The 18,105-nt window shown below is 37.6% G+C and overlaps 1 protein-coding gene across 3 annotated transcripts in view; it reads left to right on the top strand.

Annotated features, from left to right (window-relative positions):
* The first annotated feature begins 3,012 nt into the window (after positions 1-3,012).
* PWD (chloroplastidic phosphoglucan, water dikinase (ATGWD3)) overlaps positions 3,013-18,105 on the top strand; it is a 39,217-nt gene continuing 24,124 nt past the window's right edge. For 2 of the 3 annotated variants that reach the window (XR_002601924.2, XM_022289467.2), the window contains exons 1-7: positions 3,029-3,722; positions 3,860-4,502; positions 13,955-14,041; positions 14,119-14,250; positions 15,542-15,667; positions 15,779-15,957; positions 17,536-17,620. Coding sequence is in view for 2 of the 3 variants with exons in the window: in XM_022289467.2 (XP_022145159.1) it covers positions 3,472-3,722; positions 3,860-4,502; positions 13,955-14,041; positions 14,119-14,250; positions 15,542-15,667; positions 15,779-15,957; positions 17,536-17,620 (1,503 nt within the window). In the remaining variant the exon portion in view is untranslated. Of the gene's footprint in view, positions 3,723-3,859; positions 4,503-13,954; positions 14,042-14,118; positions 14,251-15,541; positions 15,668-15,778; positions 15,958-17,535; positions 17,621-18,105 lie in introns of all 3 variants that reach the window. The other variant, XM_088124077.1, reaches the window with a different exon arrangement.

Here is an 18,105-nt window from a genome sequence, read left to right as displayed (position 1 = left end):
AGTCATTTTTTAATAGTACATAAATCAAAATGGACATTTCAAATAGACCCAAATGAAAGAAATTGAAAGTACTAGGACCAAAATATTATTTAAACTTAAAAAAATAAAAATGGGAAATTTGTGTTATTTTTTTTTTTAAAGAAAATGACCACTTTTTAAAAGTAAATAAACTAAAATTGACATTTTAGAAGTATATGAATCAATATGAACAGAAAAAAAATTGTACAAAATGAGTAGGTGTGAAAATTGGGAAAGACCATAATAATATTTAAACTTATTTTTAATTATTACATTGCAAATAAATATATGAACTTAGAAGCTGCGACATATAAAAGGAAGTAGAACCAAACCGCAATGCCAAATTTATTCTTAGAAATACCATATTTACTTGCTAGAAATGGAAACCTAGATATGGAAGGAATATTATATTGTTTGTTAAGAAATCAAGGATCGAAATTTATGGGTCTCGAATCAGACAAAATTTTGGTAATTATTCATTATAAAGATTTGTATAAATTTATGGCTGTTTGGTTGGAAACTCGGATTCAGTCCAGCGAATACTTGTTTGACAGAAATTCTGAAACGATTTTTTTATGTTTTAAGTGTTTTCAGATTCAGAATTTGAAATTTTGAAGATGCATAATTACATTAAAAATGATAAAAATTTTAATAAATATATCACTTCATATTATAAACTCATTTATGTTTGTTAAAATTAAAACAGGTAAAATATAATGTATTCTAAACTATATAACCTTGTAAAATAACAATTATACAAAATTCATAAAAAAATGTTAATAAATATAAGTTTAGATTAAACTAAAATTTAGTTTCACCTACTTTTAGTTTACAAAATATATTACTAAACACACATTGAACAATTTTTTAAATTGCTACCAAGCACATATCTGAAAACACTGAAACTAAAGAATACAACTCTGGTTTTCATTAAATAGCTTGTTTTCAAATTTCTGTTTTCTGATTACCAACCAAACAACCAAACGTACCCTTAATTTCATTAAAAAATTTCATCAATTTAGTTGATTTACATTTGGGCCATGTTTACGAATGAAAATTGAGAATCAATTTTTGTTTACCAAATTGTAGAAATAGAATCAAATATTTGTACTCACATTATTCATCTCATTCCCTGAGAAGGATCAATCTTATTCCTTCTCTACAACTTTTTCAATCTCATTCTATTTTTTATTTCGTGTACCCTACACATTTATGATAATTATTTTACTACTTTTACCATTTATTTATTGGGTATCAATGAGACCACTAATGATTTTAACAATCCTATACACAAATCGTATAGCAAATAAAAAAAATATCGAATCTACAGAAATTAAGCAACTAAACACTTCAACTTTCACTCAAGCAATGAGTAATCAAACAAGTATGATTCGAGTTATCCTAAACCATTAATAACGTAAAAATACTTAATAACACAAGTAAATAAAATCTAAGGACATGTGAATTAGAGGAAATAACCGGAGCATCAATAGTAAGAAATAGGGGATTATCTCTGGTTGCTATGTTGTTACTAATCGATACTCTAGTGACGAAGTTGTTGGAGCTACTAACCAAAGCGATATCTTTACAGACTACTGGATTTTTCATTAACCAAACCCCATTTGAGTTAACCAAATATTAGAACATTTTATAGTTATATTAGGCGAGTTTTATTCCTAAATACCCACAATCCATATTAAACGATAGATCTAATATAGATTAAAGCCTCTCTCACCCTATTACAAATTTTTGAAACCTAATAAGAAGCTAGTTAAAAAATGTTAGATCAATTGTATTGAAACGATGAATACATATTTTAATAAAGTAAAACAACTTCATGCACTAGAAAATTGATGGTCACAGGCAAAGATTCATAACCCCTCAAATGAGTTTAGTTCAGCTCGTATTCATCGTAAAATAAAATCAAAGGAGAAGAGATAGAAGTTACGGCCAAAAGCCTTCCAGCTTTCTTTTCAACCTCCTTTTCTTCTTCTTCACTGTCAAGCTCAGGCTAATTTTCCTAAGAAATGGCAGAATATTCTTCTTCCCTTACTTCCTTGATTTTCTCCTCTTTTTTCTCTAGGGCTTTGACCCCCTCTTTTGGATTGGTGAATGGGGGCAACACCTCTAAAAGCTTTTATAGCTCCCAAAAATTAGGAAAAAACAAATAAAACTTGTGTTTTAGTAAAAATCCGCCGTAATTTCATTTACTACTATTTGCTCGGGTAAATTCTAGCTCAGATCAAGTGAGAAGCTAAGAAAAAGTATCATAAATGGGTAAATTTCCATATAAAATCACATATTATGCCAAACTCCAATTACACAGTTTTTACCACTAGACCGCTTCTAAATCATAGCTAGATCATTCAAAAACATCTCTACCTAAGTTAAATTTAAGCCAAAATAACTTTTTTTAAGAGAGTTATTGGAGGCTGGTAATTTTTTTAATTAATTATTTTATACTTGATTATTTATTTTTTATTTATACTACTAATAATTTTTATTATAATAAAATTTTTATATCAAATACAAAATTGAAAGATCCAACTTTAGGGACATAAAATTCAATCTTATTTCTAATAGTTAGTACAAAATTTAAAGAAGGTCGAAAAAGGACGAAGACAAACATGAAATTGAAAGTTAAGCTATTAGATAATGAGATTTATCCCGAAAAAATATAGGATTAAACTTGTAATTTAACCGTATTTCAAAAAAAAAAAATTGTAATTTAACAACCCAAAAAAAAATCTAATACACTCAAAATATATACATAAATATATAATTATATTTACACTCAAAATATCTACTTCCTTCATTAATATATATGCATACAAATGATTTTCTAAATAGAAAAATTATATACACAAAAAGAAACTACATGCCAAAGTAAGAAAAAAAGAGAGAAAAGCTTCAGTTGAAATGTGGCTATGGCTACCACTTTCTGCCAAAAGTTAATAATTTTCAGTGAAAAAGAAGAAACATGAAAGAAAATTGTGAAAAGCTGTTCTTGCCAAATCTGTTCCAGATAGAAGATGACCGGAGAAGGCCTGCGGTTTACAGCTTCTTCATCCACACCAAAAGGGCAGGCAATTTCTCAGCTCATGCGTCACCTCAGTGAAAAATGAACGGCTTGGAATTGGGGAAGAGTCTTTTTCTCTTTGGCTTCTAGCTCCGTCTTGTATTTGCTTGCCTTTTACTTCAAAATGGAAAAACAGATACTTTATTATCAGCTTCGTAATTGTAGTTAAATTCACGTGGCTAAGATGGGTTTCGTCGCCACATTCAATGTGGGGATTCATTACCTCATAATTTTTTAATATCCTCCGTCCACTGGGATCTCGAAAGTATCTTCTTGAGTGAAATCTCTCTCTCTCGCTCTCTCGTCTCGTGCTCAATCGACTGTCTAGAATTGGGGATGCTTGCAGTGTTTCTTCGCTCCTTCGAGGATTAATAATGGGTTCTCTTCGCGCTCCCCCGCATTGCTCTTTAACTTCTTCGCATATTCAGTTGTCTAACAGATTCCTACTCCCACGTCCTCTAAATTGCCACCCCCATCACCGGTTGCAATGCTGTAAAAACCCTCTACGCTTGATCATTTTTTCTCCACCTGGGGTTTTCCCTTCTTTTTGTAATCAGAACTGTCCATGGAAGCGCGGTTCTCAGATCGTCTGTGGGGTTTCCTCTGCTTCTCAACAAGCTGTCAGGTTGTTAAGTGGCCTCTCTTCTTTTTCTTCTACTTGTTTTCATGATTGGTACTTATGAGGTGTTCTTTTTAATACTTCATCCAATTAACTCAAGTATTACAGTTATGTGATCGTGAAATGCTGTTGGTATTTAACAGGGAAGGTGAAGAGCTTAAGAGGACCGGGAAATCGGGGAGTGGCGGGAAGGTCCTTCTGAAGGTGAGGTTAGACCACCAAGTTGAATTTGGGGAGTCTGTGGTAATTATAGGGTCGTGTAAAGAGTTGGGATCATGGAAGAATCAGACTCTTCTGAATTGGAGTGAGGATGGGTGGAATTGCGATTTAGAGCTCAAAGGGGACGAGCTAGTGGAGTTCAAGTTCGTCACTGTGAGGAAGGATGGGAGTTTGCTGTGGGAATCTGGAGATAACCGGGTTCTCCAGCTGCCTAAGGTAGGGAGATTTAGTTCAGTTTATCAGTGGAACAAAACTGGGGAGGCTGTGGAAATGTTGCCTTTGGATGCAAAGGAGATTAATGAAGGAGATGAAATATTGCTTTTGGAGGTAGTGGAGGATAATAAAGGAGATGAAAACGACCAGGAGGTTGAAGCTGGCAATGGGTCTTTTGCTGAAGTTGGGGCCAGTCCTTTTGTTGGGCAATGGAAAGGGAAGGCTATCTCATTTATGAGGTCTAACGAACATCACAGCCGAGAATCTGAGAGGAGTTGGCACACTTCTGGTCTTGAGGGGTTGGCTCTACAGTTGGTAGAGGGAGATAAAAATGCTAGGAATTGGTGGAGAAAGGTATTTTCCCGGGTTTATCATTTTTTTTTTCTCTCTTTCTCGTTCTCTTTAACTGATTGAGCTGATAGATCATAGATGTGTATGTTTCTCAGGAGGTTGATGTCATTCTTTAGTCTATCTCGTTGTTTCTTTCATAGTCTCTCGTTTTTTATTTCTTTTTGGAACACATCATGGTTTATAATGTAGCATAGGTTATGTGTTGATTATGATGCACGTGTTAATGATGAAAATTCCAAAACATTCATTGTCATTAAGTATTTGAAGTTAGGGGTGAGATAGTGAAGTACGAGGCAATAAAAATAGCTTTCATTTCAAGTGCTTTCATTTCATTACTTAGACCAATCATAGTGGTCACCTCATATTAGGTTATTTTGTTCCCCTTGGAAAATCATGTTGTGGCATAAGATCATTGTCAGCAAGTATGATTATCTCCCTAATGAACGAGTCTCTAATTGAGAGTCAAAGGCACTTTCAAGAACTTGTGGAAGTCTGTTGCTTGGGGGTATATGTAATTTTATAGTTTTGTTAGGTTATTTTTTGGGGTTGGCTCTTTGATTTGTTTTCAGCACTCAGCAGGAATGATGGTCGGGGGATAAACATTTTTCCATGCCTCTATCATTTGTCCTCCTTGAAGTTTGCTCCTGTGACTTCTATTCTTGTTCATTTTGAGGGGTCCTTATCGTTCAATTTTGGGTTCAATCGTCAACAAGGCAACAAGGCCTTGTTTCGCACCCTCACGTTGCTAATGCCCAGACCCCTAGGTCAAATGGCTGTGTCACCACATCCCATTTGACTAAGTGAGAACACTTCCCCTCCTCTCCTCTATCCCTTCCCATAAGAAATCCCTCGTGACCTTTTTTGGGTATTACTAACTGAAGTCGGCACCTTAAATAAGGAAAGGAAATAAATTAGAATCCCACTCAAAATAGACGGGATGAGAGTTTGTTTACCTTTTAGAGAACAAACTTCTCTTCCAAGAAGAGAGCTATTTTTGAATATTTTGTACAACTGAATCCCAAAAAGAAACACTTCTAGGATTATGCCCAAGATGAAGACCCAATATAAAAAGGAAAAATAACCAACCTCACACCCCACAAAGAATGAAATTATTTTGTAATTGTATTGGCTCATTGTCAAATTTCACCCAGCTTTAAGGTCAGTTCAAATATCTGTGATTGATTGCTCAAATCAGAATACATCTCATTTACGAATCCCATAACTCCTTTGCAGTAGATTATAACATAAACTGACACTGATCTCCTCATCCATAAAATTAACTAACCAAGTCATTACCACAGAATTTTCAGCGTCCCAAGTAGTAAATAACTAATGTTTTGCAGCCGATGCTTTTTTATCTCTAGTAAAAGCTGATTTTTCCTTCTGACGAATATAGATTCGAACACTTCGAGACCAATGAAGAAAGTTGTCTCCTTTAAACTAGATGTTAGTTATTTGGATAGGTCACTACTGGGATTGAACCAGGTTTCGTAAATTTTAGAGTCAAGTTACTTATTTGTTCTCTTCGAAGATGCATCAGCCATGACTACTAGTTTAGGAAAGACAAATCACGAAAGAAACCCTGACAAATGGTAGATGGAGCCCTAACAGGTATCAAATAGACCCTGAATGCCATACCTTACTAAAGGCAATTCTCTCGCGACATAGTTCTTTTTTTTTGATAAGAAACTGAGAGAAATGTATTAATCATAAAAGGGAGAACAACCTAAGGGCAAGGGGTAGAGAGAACCCCTCCCCAAAAAAAACTACTACATGAGCGCCTTCCAATTGTGAAGGATAGAAACAAGGGAGTAGTTACAAAAGAATTTGCTAAAACTATGACACCACCTAGATGCAGTGAGCTGTATATTACTCCACAAAACATGAAATTCTATTGAAAAATCTTCAAAAAGTCTTTTGTTTCGTTCCAGCCAAAGGTTCCACATAACTGCTGCCACCACGAAAGTCCACAAGGTTCCTTTGGAATTTTTGAATCCACCACCCACTAGGGCTTGAAGAAGCCACTCATCTACTCGCTGCGGGAGGCAAAGGTTCAAGTCGAAGTGGCAAAAAACTAGAGACCAGCATATTTGGGCAAGAGAACAATGGAGAAATAAGTGATCGATGGACTTCTCTGCCTTAAGGCACAAGGGGCACGCAGAGGGTAGCAAGCTCCAGTTACTGCACTTCCATTGAAGGCAATCCTGAGTTTAATCCACGGTGGGCCACCGACCGAAGAACGACTTTAATCTTCTTAGAGACCTTTGTCTTCCAAATCTTCTTGATGGGGGGGGGGGGGGGGACTTGGTAGTGAAAGCTTCACCTGAAGCATCAATCTTCCATCTCACCCCGTTTATGGTCTCTCCCAATGTGATCGTATCTAGCTGATTGATTAAGACTAGCCAGCTGTTGACTTCTCTGTCGAAAAACCCCCTTCGAGAGCCTAGGTTCCAATCTTGTTGCTCTGTGTTCCAACATCTATGGATGGTATCCTCCTTTCTCACAGAAAGTAAGTAAAAGTCAGGAAAGGCCATCTCCAACGATTGATCTCCAACCCAATGATTCTTCCAGAACCTGATTTTCCTCCCATTATTTGCCTTGGAGGACAGGAACTTAAGGAAAAGGTTTGTGTTGTTTGCAATCGCAAACCATGACTGCCCTTTTGCTGCACCTTTTGGAGTGGCAGTAAGCCATCCATGAGGAAGGGTGCCGTAAATACTTTCCACCACACGCCTCCATAGAGTATCTTCTTCTTGAGTAAACCTCCGCAACCATTTAAGTAAAAGAGCGTGGTTTCTCTGCTGAAACGAGCCTATTCCAAGACCACCGTGAGAAAGAGGGAGAGAGGTCCATTCCAATTTCACCAGATGGCTGCAAGGGTGGTAGGTACCTCCATCCCAAAAGAAGTCCCTAACATACTTCTCCATGGTCTTAATCACCGTTTTGGGAGCCTTCAGCAAAGATAATAAAGGGGTAAGCTGCTAAGGACCGATTGGGCCAAGGTTAGGCGTCCACCTTTAGAAAGGGTGAGGTTTTTCCATTTAGAGAGCTTGCATCTAAACTTCTCCAACATTGGTTCCCAAAAGCCAATGGAGTTTGCATTACCTCCTAGAGGGAAGCCCAAATAGTTGAAAGGAAAGCTTTCAATTTTACACCCAATGGTGCTTGCAGCTAAGAAAAGAACATCCTCCTCGACGTTTATCCCTATCAGAGAAGTTTTCTCTACATTTATGGACATGCCTGCAACATAGACAAAGAGGGATATAATCCCCCACCAATCCAAAAGATCTTCAACCCTTTCCCTGCTGAAAATAATAGTATCATACGCATATTGGAGATGTGTGAAGGGGACTTGTTTAGACCCCACCAGAAAACCCTTCAGAATCCTTCTCTCATGACAAAAGTGCACAAGACAACTCTAAAAGCGTCTCCAATTAAGGTGAAGAGGAAAGGAGACGAAGGACAGCCTGGCAAAGATTTTACCTCTAGGCCTCCAATTTATCAGAACAGAGAAATTCGCAGAACCAATACACCCTTCGATCCACTTGCACCATCTCGTACCGAAGCCTTTTCTCTTAAGAACAGTCGTCAGAAAATTCCAGTCCACCATATCGTATGCCTTTTCATAATCAAGCTTGAGGATGAAGCCACTTTTCTTGGAAGCTCGCCACTCACCTACCCCTTCGGAGGCAACCAGAATCGCATCTAGGGTATTCTTGCCCTCAACAAACGCTGCCTGGGTGTCGTTAATAATAGAGGGGAGGTAATTTTTTAGTCTTTCGGCCATAACCTTTGCTATAATTTTATCGAGAGAAGTGACCAAGCTAATGGGGTGGAAATCCCTAACTTTGTTAGCTCTTTTCTTCTTGGGGATAAGACATATATAAGTTTCGTTTGTTCGCCTATTGATGATCCCATTTTGGAAAAGAGTCTTAGAACACTCTAAGTAAGTCGGGCTTCAAAATGTTCCAAGACTTTGTAAAAAACTCATTTGTCATCCCATCAGGACCCGGGGATTTGAGGGTGCCAAGTTTCCTGATAGCATCATGCACTTCCTCTTCACTAAAGGGAGCCTCCAAGTCAAGACTGTCCTGAGGACTAAGAGGGTTCCATTCCATACCATCGAAACAAGGCCGAGGGCCGACTTTAGCCTTATACAAGGAATAAAAAAACTGACAATTTCCTACTCAGATCTCTGTCTCTGAAGTGAGAGGGTTGCCTGTGCTTAGTGTGCTATCTTCCAAGATCGAAATTATGTTTCTACATTTCCTTTGAGAGGCCCACCTATGAAAAAAGTTGGTATTTTCATCCTCCTTCTATTAACCATTGCAGTTTACATTTTTGTGCCCATCTTTGCTGATCTTTAATGATAACTTCCTGCAGGGAGGCTTTAAGATTAGTTCTCTCAGAAAAGGATACAGGGGACGGGGATCCTCTTTCTTCTTCTTGGTCAAGGAGGTTTATTCTGGCTTGCAGATCTGTTTTCTCATGGTCAATAGCTCCAAAGGTATCCTTATTCCAGGCCTTTAAAATTGTCTTGAGACCTCGAAGCTTCTCCATGAAAGCATATCCTACCCACCCCGAAGGGTTCAGATTCTTCCACCACAATTCTAACGAGGCTTTGAATCGTGGATGAGAGAGCCACATATTCTCAAAACGAAACGGAGTGGAGCCCCACTTCTGGAAACCCGAGCTAAGTTGAAGAGGGAAGTGGTCTGAAGTTGTACGGGTCAATCTTTGAAGCACCACATCCTTGAAAACATCTAACCAGTCCTGGTAAACCAAGAATCTGTCAATACGGGAGGCAGAGAGGTGTTCCCTAAAAGCTGACCACGTGAAGGTAGCATTGTTGATATGGATATCAAACATCCCCAGCTCTACAATTAACGAATTGAAATCTTTCATACTCTTAGTCACCCTATGCCCCCTGGATTTTTCATTCGGATTCTGCACTACATTGAAGTCACCTCCTAAGCACCAGCATCCTGAGCAGAGGCCTGAGAGATCCATAAGTTCTTGCCAAAAGAGATTCCTACCCTAAGGGGTGGACAACCCATATACTCCCGTAATCCAACCTTGCGCAAGATTGTTAAAGGAGAAGAGAATAGAGACAGAAAAAGAGCCTAGAACAGAGTCAAGTACCTCGACCACATCTTCTTTCCACATAATGAGAATTACCCCCGCGAAACCTTCGGCATCTAGGGCAATCCAACCCGTTCTTCTAGAGCTCAAACTTCCTTAATAACTTTCCTACCGATCGACGAAAGTTTGGTTTCTTGCAAAATCATTAAATCAAGACCCGCTCTGATGAGAGAGTCTTTAACAAGAGTTTTTTTGGAGGATGCTCCTAAACCTCTCACATTCCACCAATCTTCATGTGTCCACATTAGTGCCCGGAGCGATCTGCACTAAGTCTTCTACATCTTCATCTTGATCCTCTGTTTCTAAAGCCTCCTCTTCCTCTTGGTCCCCTGCCTCTGATTCGTTTTCCCAAGATTTGAGGAGGTTTATAATCTCCCTTCTTTTTTTCTTCTTTGCCGATTGACCTGTTAGGTTTTTCGTGGAAATAGGGCGAATACACATGTGCCATTTCTTGAGCTCTTTTACCATCTTCCTTGAGAAAGGTGGGGTGAGAAACCAGGGGAAGGGCTCTCTTTTCTGACCACCATCTGACTTTTTGACTTTGTTGCCTCAAGGCAAGCCGTCTCTGGGACTATCTCTTCTAGGTCTTGCTCTTCTTCTCTAAAGCATAGGGAAAAGTCCTCAGGGAGGTCCTCCTCTGGGTTTTTTTCGATCTCTGCCTTGGATAGGGGCTATCTAAGCTAGAAAAGGAGAAAACCGACCCCTCTTCATAATCTTTGTCCAGTGCTAGCTTCTATTTTTGTTTTCGAGGAGAGCTAACAGAAGGACTAGCAAAGGTGGAATACACCTTCCCTTTCTTGTCAAAGTGTCTTATCTGATTATCCTTCTTAAAGGAGACCCCTTTTCTTTCTTCTTTATTGTCTTTTTTGTCAACTTTGTCTACTTTCTTTTTATTTCTATGAGACCCAAGGGTGGGCCCCTCTTCCGTTAAGGTTGGAGTCACGTGGCTCGAGGGCTGGCAGTTTCTTTCACTGAAAGAGGTGTTTCACTGAAAGGCGGGTTGAGGTCGTCGGAGTCATGGGTAGGGGGGGGATGGAGGTAGGGAGAGGGAGCTGTGAGGGCGGGAGAGAGTCATTCTATTTGCTTTCATTCCTCTCGTGACATAGTTCAGTTTGACCAAGATGCGAATGCCCATGGTCTGCTCAGTATAGTGATGGATTTCATGGCCGATGTGTAACTGGCACGAATATAACGACATGAAACGAGTTCCCCACAAAGCATTTTTCTTTTGTCCTCGAACATTCAAATGTTCTGTTCGATTTTGATGCTTGGGTTCTCATGTTCTAAACCCTTGCGATTGATTGGGAAAAAGATCGAAAATGAGAAAGATGGATTGTTATCCATTGAAAATCCATAGGAATTCCTCGGGGATTGCCTGCGTTCTAATAGATATTCTGTCTGTAGTTGACAGCGAACAAGTTGGTAGAGAAGGTGTTCGACTCTGGTGCAAGGTGCAAATAACAGAGCAAAACGCAAAGAACAAAGCAAGGTAACGAACAAAAACACCCCTCCACTTGGCGGCATGAAGACTGGACGATAGCAGCACGACATAATATCTATAGTTCACGAAGAACAGAGATAGCAACGAACAAAACCCCGGCAACGCGAAGACTCAATGACAAACGTGAAGATACAGTCCGCGACTGATGGCGAGGGCGATGATGACTAGAGTTAGGGTTAAGGTTTAATACCAAGTCAATTTTAAGAGAAATAGAATTATTTTATTTCTCTTATTCAATGGTAAAACCCTAGGTCATCTTAAGTAGAGGTGAGACACGTTACTAAATAAGAAAACTAGGACAATAATCTACTGATTACAAATAATATAAAAGAAGAAGCAACTAATAAATATTTACAATAGTTATTTACTAAGAATACGTAAAATCACCTTCGATAACTATCTTCTTTTGTGATTTACACTAATTGGGACGATCTATTGGAACTTTCTTTTGAAAGAGACCAATTTTTAGAAGAAATAGAATTATTTCTCTTATTCAATGGTAAAACTCCAGGTCACCTTAAATAGAGGTGAGACATTGAGACACCGAGACACGGTACTAGAAAAAGGAATCTTAGACCATAATCTACTGATTAAAAATAATATAAAAGACGAAGTAATTAATAAATATTTACAACAGCCCAAAAGGGCAGTCTAGTTAGCAAAGGCTTGGGGTCTTTTGGTCATACTGACTTAGAGATCTCAAGTTCGAATCTTCTGGTGAGCTTAATACCAAAACCCCTTGATGTCTCTCGAGTCTGGGCCTTGGACGGACGCGGGTGCTCCTAGGTATAGGGGAGCAGAAGCTCCGACTTCTGATTCTCAAAAAGTAATTATTTACTAAACATACATTTTTTTTTGAACGAAAAACAAACTTCTCATTGAATTAATGAAAAAGAGTATAAATATTCAATGGTACAAACTCTTGAGAGAGTGAAGGAAAACAAAAAGCAAATAAACAACAAAGATTAAGAGTAAAAACAAAAAGCCCCCCAATTAGAACAAATAAGGGAAGAAGAATAATTCTCAAAGATAGATGACACAGAGCACCACTGTGAAGCTTTAAACTTAGCTAGGCTAAACCGATCAAACGGAGGTTTGCGCTGATCCTCGAAGGTCCAGAGATTTCTTTCAAACCAAAGCTCATAAAGCAAAGTTTTAATTTCATTTATCCATAAAAGACGACCTTGAGGAGATAAACCCACCCTTAGGAGTAATTGATGAACATTGTCCACAGCTACACCGCTGAAAACCCACGATAAGTTGAATTCATTGAACAACAAAAACCAGTGTTGGGTGTGAAGTTGGCAAGTTTCCCTCCTTTTTATCTCAGTCTCCCTCTTGGTCATAATCCTAAGTGCACTTAGTGAGTGGGACCCTTGTTGGGTGTGAAGTTGGCAAGTTTCCCTCCTCTTATCTTGGTCTCCCTCTTGGTCATAATCCTAAGTCTGCTATCTTTTGGACGTTGGTGCTGGAAAAGTTTTAGAAACGCCTCTCTTCCACGAAGACTTTCTTTTCGAAAGGTGGGAGACTCACGTTAATTCATTATGTGTTGAGAGGCATTCCGAATTACTTTCTGTCTCTTTTCAGGATCCATGTGAAAGTGGGTGAAGGGTTATTATGAGGGACTTTCTTTGGGAAGGAGTGGAGGGGGGGGGGGGGGGTGCAGCTCATCTTATTATCTGGAAAGAGGTGTCCAAGTGACCCCGTCTTCTTCTACTTTGTCTTTTCTTTCTTCTTCCTCTTCTCCGTCCCCAGTGACCCCTTAATTTACCTCTCTTTGGAAGATTAAAATTCCAAAGAAGATTAAGCTGTTTGGGTGGCAAGTCTTGGTAAAGTCAATACCTTGGATCAGATTCAAAGGATGTCTTCCTTTTGCCTGGGCCCGCAGTAGTGTGTTCTGTGTAGGAATGCAGCGAAAGATCTTGAGCATTTTTTGAGGTCCTGTCAGTTTGAGCAGGAGTTATGGCGTCGGTTTTTAGAAGTTTTGGTATTGCTTGGGTTCGCTCCAGAGATTGTAGGGCGATGATGGAGGAAGTGTTGTTATTCCCCCCCCCCCCCCCCCCCCCCTTCGTGACAGATGCCGTTTTCTTTGGCAAGCGTGCTTTCTGGCTTCTTTATGGGGTATCTGGCTGGAAAGGAACAATAGGCTATTTGGGGGTGTGGGAAAATCTGTGGATTACGTTTGGAACCTCATTAGGTTTAATACTTCTTTATTGGGTTCTTTTGTAATTATCCGTTAGGTCTTATTCTTTTGGATTGGAGCCCGTTCTTATAAGGGTTCTCTTTTGGGCTGTTTTTTGTATGCCCTTTTTGTGTATCTTCTTTTTTCATTTCTCTCAATGAAAGTGCAGTTTCTCATTTAAAAAAAAAAAAAAAACCAGCATTGCAAAGCATAAGGACATTGGAAGAAGAGGTGAACCAATCTCTCCCCACTAGCTTGACAAAACACACGGATGAAAATGGCAGACAACTTCTTTTGTAGAACATTATCGGTGTTCAACTTCCCTTTCATGATAATCCAGATGAAAAAGCTAACATTACATAAAATCATCACATTACGTAACTATACTTCCTTTGTGATTAACTCTAATTGGGACGATTTATTGTAAGCTTCAATTGGAAGTACTAAGATTTTGCATATAGTTTATCACTACATGAATGAAAAGCTTTCAAAGAAAAGAAAAGAAAAGAAAGTTATTGCTTTACTTCTGGCTTTTCAGCTCTTGAAATTTATTTGAATTTACTATCTGCTTCATTTGGCAAATTTGTCTAAACCTATTATCCTGAAACATTTTCTGACTTTTACTTGCAGCTTGATGTTGTGCGGGAATTATTAGTTGGAAGTTTGCATCCTGAGGAGCGCCTGGAGTCATTAATATATTCTGCTATCTACCTGAAGGTTTTCTTCAACATTTTATTTTATTGATCTTTTGTTGCCCCCTGTACTCCTATATTCTCAAGATCCTTCTTGTGCAGTGGATAAATACAGGTCAAATCCCTTGTTTTGAAGATGGAGGTCATCACAGGCCAAATAGGCATGCTGAAATTTCTAGGATTATATTTCGTGAATTAGAACGATTGTCCTCCAAGAAAGATATTTCACCCCAGGTAGTCTACTTCTACTACTCACTATATTTTAACCTCTATTTTCTCTGTCATAGTTGGTTCTGACTTTGGAATAACATAGTACAGATCAGCTTATTTTTTCATCATACTTGTTTTGGAAAAATAGAAGACACAGTTAAAAAAAGCTGAAAATGGAAGAAATAGAGGTAGCAACCGTTTAAGGTAAAAGGCTGAGATAAGGAAGTCTTTATACTGATAAGTGCAGGCACGTGGCACTGCTGTATTGGTACAAGAGAAAAACAAAATAACCAACGTATTAATCTATAAAGCAATAAAACAATGACCTAACCTATTTGAGCTAAAAGGAAAAATAAATACTAATATATGCATAGAACAGATTGAAACCAACATAGGCTAAATTAGTGCATAGATAAGGACCGAGCTTAGCGCGAAGACTCAGTGCAGAGAATTAAGAAAGTAATATAAGCCATGAGATGAACTCTTCTGTTTATTAATCCCCTTCCAGCCCATAGGGCAAGGAAAAACTGTGAACTTGGTATGTCTGCAGTTGATCCTTAGAAGGTGCTGAATTTGCACTTGGTTGTTGAGATTTTTTTCTCTCTCACAAAATGGTAATCAATCTCAATGTGATTTGTTCTAGCATGTGTCACAAGATATGTCTCAAGGTATGTGGCATTTATATTATCACAAAGTAGTCAGGGAGGATAAGATAGAGGAATACATAATTCTTTTAAAAAACTTCGAATCCAAACTAACTATACTGCAGCATTGGCAAGGCCTTCAATATTCCAATTCAGCATTTGAACGAGAAACAACTTGTTCTGTAGAACTCCAAGGGGAGGAAGTATGTTTTTAGTGTGTGGGCTTAGAGATGGGAGAGAGATCCGAACTTTCCCCTTGAGCTTATTCTTCTTGATTACCATGAATCTAAAGTGAGTTCTATCAAAAGTAGTACTAGAATAGTACAGTTCTAGAGAATGGGAGCAAAAAAAAAAAAAAAGAGACCTACTAAATTCCATGGAGATCAAGATTGTAGGAGTTCAAAGTGCTGTTGCGAAGGAGCTTGTCTAAACTAAGGGTGTAAGAAGCTTGGTTTGCTTTGAGTTGGTTTTGGGTCAAAACCAATGCTGAATTGATATATTGATGTAAGAAAAATAAGAAACTTGCGTTGTACTGCACTCCAATCCAGTTACAAACTCATCACTTTTACCTTTTTATGTACTTAGTTCATGTATGCTTCAATTACTGACTAATATGCTTTTTGACTTTGCTTCTCTGGCTGAAAGCTGTTTTATTTTCCTTTTACATTCAGGAAATCCTCATTGTCCGGAAGATTCATCCATGCTTGCCATCTTTTAAATCAGAATTTACTGCACCTGTTCCTTTAACACGTATTAGAGATATTGCTCATCGGAATGATATCCCTCATGACCTCAAGGTAACATCTTGAAGACCTGTCACTATCAGATAGAATTTTTTCACTAGAAGTCACTATTGGTTCATTGGAGAGTACAATTTATATGTTTTTGATTGAAGTTCCACATTTCAGCAAGAAATTAAACATACAATACAGAACAAGCTTCATCGCAATGCTGGTCCAGAGGACTTAATTGCCACCGAATCAATGCTTACAAGGATAACCAAAAATCCTGGAGAATATAGTCAAGCCTTTGTAGAGCAGTTCAAAATATTCTACCGAGAATTAAAAGATTTCTTCAATGCTGGAAGGTTAGATTACGAAAAAATTCAACACTTCTTCGTTCCATCTTTCCTACATTTTTATGCTTGATGTGCTACATGTACTGTAATATATATGTAATGAATCAAATGGCATATTGCTTGACATGTAACCAACATGGATTAGCTAGATTTCATTTGACCCGTGTTCTAATGCAACAACCTTCTATAGAGGCAAGAAATCTTGAGAACAGCAACGGATCTGAGCTTGGTAGTCTACTCCTTAATTTCAAAGAATTATTGGCCCAAGCTCTTCTAGATCATACACTATGAATACTTTACTTTGGGTAATGTCGTTCAATTGACATCTCAAGTACATAAAGACAAGTAATATATGTTGGAACTGCAAATTATTTTTTTAAGCATACAAGTGAATGTACATAATTGATTTCAATTTTTTAACAATATGTTGAATCATTTAGAAGAATCTTTATTTCATTTTGTTCGAATCTCTTACTTCAAGGCATTGCATTACTCGAAACATATTATTAATTTCTACAATTCTTGAAATGTTGCATATTGTTAGGAACACCTTTAGGGTAGATGAAGAAGTATTATTAGGATATTAAAGGGTATGTTGGTTGACTTTGTCGTTATAAATAAGGTGGGTGGGGAGGGGCCGAGGGGGTGAAGGCAAGAAACGGTTTCATTGTTTAGGCCTGAGTCTTACTCTAGAGGGAGTTCTTCGAGTTCTTTGAATTACCCGGGAAATTTTACTGCTGGATAAGATGCCTGATTCACATTTGGATTTCTGCCTCCCAATCCTGTCTTCTATTCTTGATGGTGTAACTTCTTCATTTGCCTTGAGTGTCAAATCAAGTGTTCTCATCACCTCAATCTAATGTTCCCATCATTATAAAGCTCTATATCATCCTATCAAACATGGATTGGATCCTTGAGCATACATGCTTAGTTCGATCAATATCTTGACACAAATCCTTTCCAAATTGTTTAACTTCTTTTCCACTACATCCATTTGAGCTTTTAGATTTCTGTCATCTATTTCTTAAATTAATGTACTTATACCAATTTGATGGAAACTAGAGAATTGAAGTAGAGATAGTATAAAATACTTGAAGAAAATACAATAAAATATCCAAAGTCATTCAAGGAACTTGGAGACCATTTTGAGTAAAACTCAAGCCTAAACAACTTAACCTTCATCCCTTTTCACTCACTCTATTTGTAACTACCTCTATAACAAACTTCTTGACCCATGCCTAACATACCTACCATAAGAATATTTCTATATCTACTTGTTCAATTAGTTAGAAGTTTAGATTGTGTGGACTTAGTTAGTAGTTGTTTTAAAAGTTGTTTAGGTTTGTTTAAATTTAGCAAATAAATTTTCTTTTTTGTTAGGAAAGTTAGGAGGTTATTCCTAGATTTTGTTTCCTTTTGTAACCTATATATATAGTGCCTCAATCTGATCCAGTTATTGATACTTTAACCTATGTCTTTATCATTTATCTGATTAAGTTTGTTGAAATCCGGTAAAATGAGTCAATTTATTGAGCAAACCCAATATAAAAGTTATTTCTACAAATGAGAATTTTGTGCTATTTCCAGCCTTGCCGAACAACTTGAATCAATCAAGGAGGCTGTTGATGAAAATGGCTTGTCAACTCTTTCCTACTTTTTGGAGTGCAAAAAGGTGATATTTTATCATGTTATTGTTTGTCTATATAAATTTAATGGCAAAAGTGATAAACTAAACTACGATAAGCTGATGGGTTGGGTGGTGGTTTGTTCATCCTTAACATAGTATCAGAGTGGGAGGTTCTGTGTTCGACCTCATGCATTGTTGTTTCCTCCCTATTTACAATGATTTACACTTGTTGGACCTTGTGCAATTATCCAAGCTCATAAGTGAGGGGGGATATCTAATATATGAATTAAATTTATCCAACCCATCAGCTTAAGTTTTGAGTTGAGTGGTGGTTTATTCATGCTTAACAACTCTTATCTTTTGATCTCTTGTTTAAGATATTATCTTTTGCAACATTTTATTCTTAGAAGTTATATGCATATGAGCTTTCAATTCTCGAATTGATAATTCCATATCTGAAGAAATAAATATTTTTATTATTGACTTCTATTTTTGTACTTAGGAAATTTGTGAAAAAATTCAGGTTGCTG

The sequence above is a fragment of the Momordica charantia genome (assembly GCF_013281855.1).
Source record: "Momordica charantia cultivar OHB3-1 chromosome 5 unlocalized genomic scaffold, Mcharantia_2.0 BLBB01000005.1, whole genome shotgun sequence".
Lineage (NCBI taxonomy): Eukaryota > Viridiplantae > Streptophyta > Magnoliopsida > Cucurbitales > Cucurbitaceae > Momordica > Momordica charantia.
This window is presented reverse-complemented; position numbering and strand designations above follow the sequence as displayed.